This window comes from Balaenoptera musculus, chromosome 20, assembly GCF_009873245.2.
Source record: "Balaenoptera musculus isolate JJ_BM4_2016_0621 chromosome 20, mBalMus1.pri.v3, whole genome shotgun sequence".
Lineage (NCBI taxonomy): Eukaryota > Metazoa > Chordata > Mammalia > Artiodactyla > Balaenopteridae > Balaenoptera > Balaenoptera musculus.
The window spans coordinates 50719552-50726706 of record NC_045804.1 but is presented as its reverse complement, the minus strand read 5'-3'; the positions used below and the strand labels follow the sequence as shown (position 1 = coordinate 50726706).

The 7155-nt window shown below is 59.1% G+C and overlaps 1 protein-coding gene across 9 annotated transcripts; it reads right to left on the bottom strand.

The window, feature by feature from the left end:
* Nucleotides 1-381: 381 nt before the first annotated feature.
* FGF11 (fibroblast growth factor 11) lies at nucleotides 382-7062 on the bottom strand. Of its 9 annotated transcripts, none has more exons than XM_036837097.1 (6): nucleotides 5797-7062; nucleotides 4888-5128; nucleotides 3129-3239; nucleotides 2821-2924; nucleotides 2001-2199; nucleotides 382-1733 (listed from the first exon to the last, which is right to left on the bottom strand). In XM_036837097.1, the coding sequence occupies exons 2-6, from the start codon at nucleotides 5078-5080 to the stop codon at nucleotides 1555-1557; spliced, it is 786 nt and encodes a 261-aa protein (XP_036692992.1). In that variant the 5' UTR covers nucleotides 5081-5128; nucleotides 5797-7062; the 3' UTR covers nucleotides 382-1554. The 9 variants fall into 9 exon arrangements, with proteins under 9 accessions (XP_036692992.1, XP_036692998.1, XP_036692993.1 ...); XM_036837103.1 differs by lacking the exon at nucleotides 5797-7062 and adding an exon at nucleotides 4170-4372 and having other exon boundaries at nucleotides 4888-5154; XM_036837098.1 differs by lacking the exon at nucleotides 5797-7062 and adding an exon at nucleotides 4170-4372 and having other exon boundaries at nucleotides 4934-5016.
* Between the last annotated feature and the right edge of the window lie 93 nt (nucleotides 7063-7155).

Genomic DNA, 7155 nt, shown 5'->3' with positions numbered 1-7155 from the left:
ACCTGTTATTGGGGGGCAGCCCACCCGCCCCGCCCCGCCCCGCCCCGCCCCTGGGACTTGATCCCTCCCCGAGCAACTGCCAAAGCCTGCTACCCACAGATGGCAGACAACACTTCAATTGTATAAATCGTCTTTAATTGAGAAAGCATGGAGTGGAGACCGGTCCCCTGGGAGCAGAGCCTTTTTGGGTACCTAACATCCAGCTGAGGTAAAGCAAGTTCTATACAGTTACAAGCTGGAGGGGTGTATGAGGTCTAGAGACCAAGAGGCCCTCACCCTCCTTGGCCTGACCTGTAGGGGAGAAGGGTGGGACTTCTTGCTGAATTGGGGTCTCCTCATTTGGGGGGGTCAAAGCTATGTCCCATTTGTCTTTTTTATTCTAGACCCATTACCCTAAAGACCTCAGCTTTAAAGGGGACCTGGAAGGAATTCCTGCTGAGGTAGCTAAGTGTTCATGTCCCCCCAACCCAGGCACAGGTCCAGTCATGCCATAGCTCTGGCCCCTTCCCCATCCTAGCTGCCCTTCTATGAGCCAGGGATTCCTTCCAAAATTCCTCTGCCCTTCCTCAGCCTCTGTTCCCTGGCAGGACCCCAGCTGAGTTGCAGGAGCTAGAAACTGCATGTAAAAAAGAAGGTTAGCATTCTATAGGAAGAATAAGATTTTTGGAAAATTGTCTAGGGAAAACAAGAAGTGGTTCTTGATCCAGCCAGAACTTAGTTCTTTGTGAATCATAGCTGTGTCCTTTCCAGAGCTCCTGCTTAACAGGTATCACTAGAGAAGGTGGGAGCGTGGGTCTAGAACTCTTACTCCAGAGCAATAACATGGCTATATAGGCTCTAGTTCCATCCTAGAGGGAAGGGCTGAGAGTCGTGGTCTATGTCCTAGAGCTGAGATTCAGAAGGAAGTATGGCTCCGTACGTGTCTAGAACATCACGCTCTAGAATTGGGTGTCTCTGGGGTAAGAAAGTTAAACCTGTGGTGATCTGAGACTGGCTCAATTCAGGCCAAGACCAACAGCTGGACAGGGCCCAAATCCAGCCTCTCTCCACTTGGAAACCAGGGGTCCATCTGGGTGAAGGACAGAAGCCTGATGGATCCAGAACAGAGCCTGGCAGCATGCCTGTGTTCCAGCACAGACCCTGAGTGCAGAAATGGCCCTGGCTGGGGTGCCTGGTGTTCCAGAACCTGTCTGGAACAAGGCAAAAGGTGGAGTAGGGAAAGAAGGAAACTAATCCTGAGCTCCAGTGGACCTATAAATCTATGGCTTGGTGGCCATGAAAAGGGCAAAGGGCTCCAGGAACTGGCTGAGCCCGGGGTGCGGAAGATTTATGCCCTGGTTTTGTCAGTTGTGGAACTCCCCGCGCCATCTCGGGAAAAGGCTTTGGAGGGTGTGAGTGTGGAAGGAAAGAAGTGATCAGCCAGGACCATTTTCAGACATCCCCCCTCTCTGACCCCTTTCCCGGGCCCAAGGATCTGAGGGTCTCAGCAGCCCCGGAAGTCACGGCCGGCCCCTAGGCTCCCTCTGGGTAGAGCACCTGGTGGGACCTGGCTGCTCAGGGCATGAGCGTGGCAGCAGGGGTGAGAGCAGGGCCAGAAGCAGGGCTGGGAGACAGGCTGTGGTGGTGGCGAGGGCAGGGAGCCTCCAGTCCGGGGACTGCATGGCAGGGGGCAGGGGGCCTGGAAGGGGAGGTCTCAGGGACACTGTGGAGAGAAGGCTCCCGGTACACAGCCACTGTGAAGGGGAGAGAGAGGAGCAGGAAGGAGAGTTAGGCACCAAGAGAGCTCTGAAAGGGCTCCCTTCCCCTACAATCCTCCTCTGGGAACCCACAGAAGGAGAGCTTCCCAAACCTCCAAAGGCCAGAGCCTTCCTGGCTTGACCTGTCATAGCATGTGTCCTCTTAAAACACTTATAGCCCCTTAGCTGTGTGTCACTAAATGTCCATGTCAAGGTCAATACCGTCCCATGTGGTCCACCTCTTCCCTGGGGGTCCATACTCACCCTCCAGGAGCTTGGGCACAAAGTGGGCGGCTGCCTTGGTCTTCTTGACTCGATTTCCCTTCATGACTCGGCCCTCCTTGTCCAGGCCCAGGTACCAGGACCGGCCAGAACGACGCTGGCGATAGAGAGCAGAGGCGTACAGGACATAGTAATTCTCAGAGACGCACTCCTTAAAGCGACACTCAGCTGTGAAATGTGGCTGAGGAGACAAAGACCCAGAAAGGCACACACAGACAGAAAGACAAAAAGACACATCACTGAACAGAAGGGAGCCCTGGGAAGAACAAGGCAGGATATAATCCATACGTTTGAGACTGGGAGAGCCAACTTCTGAGCCCACGCAGGAACTGGGAGAAAGGGAGGATGAGGAAGAGTCTGGTGGCCCCCGAGGGCCAGGAACTAGACTTCTGGGGGCCTGGAATAAGAAGATAACTTCTCTCTGCTCTACTCCTAACCTCTCACCATCCAGGGGACCTGGAGGGAATTTCTGCTTGGAGGAGTTCCTGAATCCTTCCCCAGTATCCTGAATGACTCTGGGGAAGCGAGTAATAATGAGGTCTAGAGGAGGTTGGAGAAGACACAGGGGTTCTAAAAGGTTGAAAGAGTTGGACATTCAAAGAGCCTGGGGGTGTTTAGGAGGCTATTGGAGGAGAAGGGATTGGAGGGACCCTAGAGGAGGTGCTTGGGAGCGGGCAGTGAGGACAGGGTGTCGGCAAGAGCTGGAGGGAGAGGAGGCCCTGAGCTGCAAAATATCTGCAATTGGGAAGGCTGTAGCTAGGGGAGTCCCCTGACTCCAGGCCACTCTGCCCCCTTGTCTCACCGAGCTGTAGAGCAGCCCCTCAGCGTTCATGGCCATGTAGTGACCCAGCTTGGCACTCTGGATGGTGACTACACGGAGCCCCACAGGGATCAGGTTGAAGTGGGCTGGGGGTGGAGAGAAGAGGTATCAGTACCCCAAGGCTCCAATCCCCATCTGAGCCCCCCCTCAATTCTGGTCCCAGTTCTACTTCTTCCTTTGCGGGGTCAAAGAGCCAGACTGAAAACAACAGAACCTGAAGCCACAATAGGATTGTCATCTCCTATGCCTGCTCTCCCCCTTCCCACCCAGCAGCTGGCTTCCCCTCTCACTGAAAGAGCTGGTGTCCTCTGGGGTGCCCTGGATACTCCCGTCGGGATTCGCCTGGAGGTAGAAACCCTGGCAGCAGAACAGTTTGGTGACGATGCCTTTGAGCTGAGGCTCTGGAGAAAGAGACATTCATCTTGGAACATGACATCTCTGTTCCCAGAAACATTGCTACACTTGGCGGGATCAGAGGAGAGAAAGAAAGGAGGATGGAGGGAAGGAAGAGGGTCCCAGGGCCCCAGCTCCCTGACCCTCTAAGCAAGGTCTCTCCCACCTCTCTTTGACTCCAGAGGAAGCTGGGGTGTGGGTCCCTTCTGCTTCCTCTAACCAGCTTTCAGTTTAATTGATTGAAATTTATTTAAAGGCTTAATTCCTACTCTACAGCTCAACCAGAATGGGGGGAGGGGAGAAGAAGGTAGAGGAAGGGGAGAGATACATGGAAAGGCAGAGGACAAAGGGAGACAGGCAGAGCTGCTGAAGCGGCAGTGTGTTTGCGAATGTGGGGGGCAGTAAAGTGACCCCAGGGTAGGGGCGCCCCCTCAGGAGTGGGGGTGGGACTGGGCCTGACGCTGACTCAGCACCTGCTGCTGCGGCTGCCGCTCGCTTCTCGCGGGCCTCGCCTTGGCCCAGCGCCGGCCTGTCTGACACTGACCCATCTGTCTGTCTGTCAGTCTGCTGGCTCGCGGGGGCCCAGCCCTCCCTGAGGCTCAGCCTCTCCCCTTCAGCCAGGTAACCCGCCTGGGATGGGGGATATGCGGTAGCAAACCAAGGAAATGGGGGAGGGGGCCAGGGAGCTGGTGAGGCAGGCTGACTCACGTGGGGGCTGGGTCCCACTCAAAGGGTGGGCTGCGGACCGTACCACTGCGGAGGGCCGGCGGCGGGGGGAGGAGGACGCCAGCGGGGGGCGGGGGGGTCTCCCCCTAGGGGAGCTGGGAGCGGGCGGGAGCGAGGCCAGAGGGACTTCCCGCCTGTCGCACCTGGACGGGGACCACACGCTAACCCTCACAACTCTCCTCCCCCGGCGCTTGCGGCCGAGTTGCCGGTACCCCCTCGTAAATGGTACGACCCCCAGTCTCCGTGCGGGTATCCAGCCGTGTAGTGTGTCTGAGTTGCTCGCGGCAGAGGGTCCCCTGAGCCCGTGGGACCCGATTTCGGAGTCGCGTAGGCGGTCATGGGGGAGTGCCCAGCTCCCTTCTTGAAGTGCAGGTCACGGGAGGAGGGCGCACAGAGGGGCGGACTGGCGAGGTAGCTGCAAGGACACCCCGGGGAGAGCTGGGGAGATTGGTACCGAGCCAGGCAAGCTCGGCGAGGAGGAACGGAGCCAAGGCTCGGAGGAGCGGGAGAAGCGGGGCGGGGGCGGGGCTGCCGGAGCCGCAGAAACCCTCGGGGTGACCCAGGCGTCCGGAACCCCCAGGCCCCTCCGCTCGGCATTGAAAGAATCGCGAGAGACCGCACGTAGGCAGAGGACGGTGGGGGTGGGGACTCGTGTGTTGGGAGGGGGGGCGAGCGGGAGCTGCCAGGCTTCGGGGCACCCGGCTTAGCCCCTCAAGCCTTCCCCTTGCCCTCGAAAGCAAGGAGACTCGGGGTTATGGGCGAGAGAGAAGGGAAACTGAGGCATCGTCTGGCCGAGAGTTTGTGGTCCAGGTGCACCCCCTTTCACTTTCGGGGAGCCGCCGTCAGTCGGGCCCCGCTCTTCCGAGTCCCTGGCCTCAACCTCCCAGGCAGAGAGACCCCCGGCCCGGAGACCCCGCCCCAGCCACTCACCCGGGCAGCGGTCCGGCCGCGCGGGCCGCCCCCCGCACAGTCGCACCTTGGACAGCAGGATGAGGAGCTGCTTCTGGCAAAGGGACTTGGTGCCGCGGGGACACACGCGCCGCTGCGCTGACACGGGCCGGCTGCCCCCGGGCTCGCGGACCTCCCGCTTCTGCCGGATCAGGCTGCTGGCCAGTGCCGCCATGGCGCCCCGGGAGGAGACACCCCAAAACCGGCAGGCTCCCGGAGCGCGCTGGGCCCCCCCAGAGAAGCCCGCTAGCTCACCAGGACATGGTCTTGCCTCTCCGGTCCGACTCGCCGCCTCACCCACGGGACCTGAGGATAAGCCCTAGACGACCCCCACCCCAGGCACCAGCTCCCACCCTTGGGCCTCGTGCTAGCTTCGCCAGACCCAGCAGCCTATGTACCTCTCAGTTGACCCCACCCTCGACCTTTGCCCCCCACAGAAAACTCCCCCTTCTCTGATCTCCAGTGTCCCTGTCCCCCACTAACACTATCCCAAAGCCAAGACCCTCAAATTTTCCAGGATGTGGTTCCAATATCCCCAGGCACCTTTCCACCCTATTTCCGGGCCCTGCACTCCTGCCAAAGCCACTCTTGTAATTTTAAGGGTGTGGGTCCTTAGCTTTGGGGATATTAGCTCACCCCACCCCTGCTGGGGTGCTGCCAGTGTCTAGGAAGAACCCAACCTTGGTGTCTTTTCCTTTGCCACCCTCTAAGTGAAGAATCCCCCACTTTTTTTCACTGAAATCCCCAAAAAACTATGCCTTGAAATATCCAGACTGTCGCCAATCAGCAAGAAGAGGTTCCCAGACCCTGTCTCTGGACGATACCGGTTTTTACCAAGTCACCCCCATTTCTAGTGGCACAGGGTTCCAGCTGCTGAGCCCCTTTCCTCACCTTGTTACCCTCCACTCCTTTTGAAGTCACCTCCAAATCCGCCCTTCCTAGTGGTTACACCAGGTGGTTGTCTGGAGGGCCCTCTGTCACCTCGGAATAAGGAGCATAGGTTTTTGGCTTTTTTGTTTTTTTCTGGCAGCCCCTAATTTCCTCGGGGACAGCTGGTGCTGCTTAGATCCCACGCCCTCCAATCCAACCAGCCCCCCGAGAGAGGAGTGCACCCACGTTGTCACGGGTCCCCAAATGTGAACAGACCCGCTATAAGTCAGAGCGCATCAGAGCTTTCTGCGACAGGGCTTCCTTGTCCTCCCCGGGACTGCCTATAGCACCCCCTCTTCCTTCCCCGACGCCCCTCAACCTGTCCTGTCTTGTCGATCCGGGGACGGCTGGCGCTGGCTCTGGTTCCAGGCTCCTCCCTCCCTGTACCCCGCAAGCGGAGCTTCCCCCCACGCCCGGCTAGGCGTCCCGGACCCCAGGAAGGAGTGAGGGTGTCTCCGCAGAGCGCCCTGGTCTGGCGAAGTGAGCACTGGGCCTGGCGGCTGGACCAAGCGGAGCGGCGGCAGCGGCGGCAGCGGTAGCGGCTGTGGGAAGCTGAGGCGGCGGCGGCGACAGCAGCTCTCCCCTCCTCCGAGAGCCGGCCCGGGGGCGGGGCAGGGGGCGGAGACTCCGGGAAAGAGATGGGGGGGGAGTGAAGCTGGGCGGGCGGAACCCTGGGGTTCCTTGGAGGCAGGGAGTGGGGACGGTCTTAGAGACAGGTGGAGCCGAGACAAGGCCGCATGTCTCGCATGTCTCGGGGTTCAGAGGAGGAGGGACAAGGAGGCGACTCCCCTGAATGGAACTCTGGATTGAGGGAGAGGTTGGGCTTAGATAGATGGAATGGCAGATGCCCCGAGAATGGAGAAAGGGACCCTACTGCCCGGGATGGAGGACAGAACTGGATGAGGAAGGTGGGGGGAATAACTGAAGAGATAGCGGTGGTGGTGAGGTCTAGCCTGGGGTGAAATCCGGCCTCCTTAATATCTCTGCTTTTGTGTGAGACAAATTGGTCAGTCCCTGGTCTCCATACCTTTCTCCTTTACACGTTTTTTCAGCAAATATGTTACCCCCATCCCTATTGACTCCTAAGAGAAAAGACCAGAAGAACTGGCGGGAGATGGATGCCAGAGGCTGCACGGGAGCAGGAGGGGTGCTGGCCACAGATTTGGAAAGTGGAGAGGCCAGAATGGAACGACCTGTGCCAGGGATGCGGCGGGAGGAGGGTGGGAGGAAGCGGAGGAACCGGCGAGGAGGCCTTCTAGAACGGCTTCTTCGGGCCCAAGGCGCTCAGCCTGTCTCCCAGGTGAGGGGAGAGCAGTCCCC

What these genes read in the sequence shown, in the direction of transcription:
- FGF11 (XM_036837095.1), bottom strand. Translation starts at nt 4,554, where the DNA reads ATGCCGAGCGGAGGGGCCTGGGGGTTCCGGACGCCTGGGTCACCCCGA. An exon ending in AGAGGACACCAGCTCTTTCA is followed by an intron (nt 2,925 to 3,128) that starts GTGAGAGGGGAA and finishes CTCCACCCCCAG; the next exon opens with CCCACTTCAACCTGATCCCT. An exon ending in TGTGCCCAAGCTCCTGGAGG is followed by an intron (nt 1,734 to 2,000) that starts GTGAGTATGGAC and finishes TCCCCTTCACAG; the next exon opens with TGGCTGTGTACCGGGAGCCT.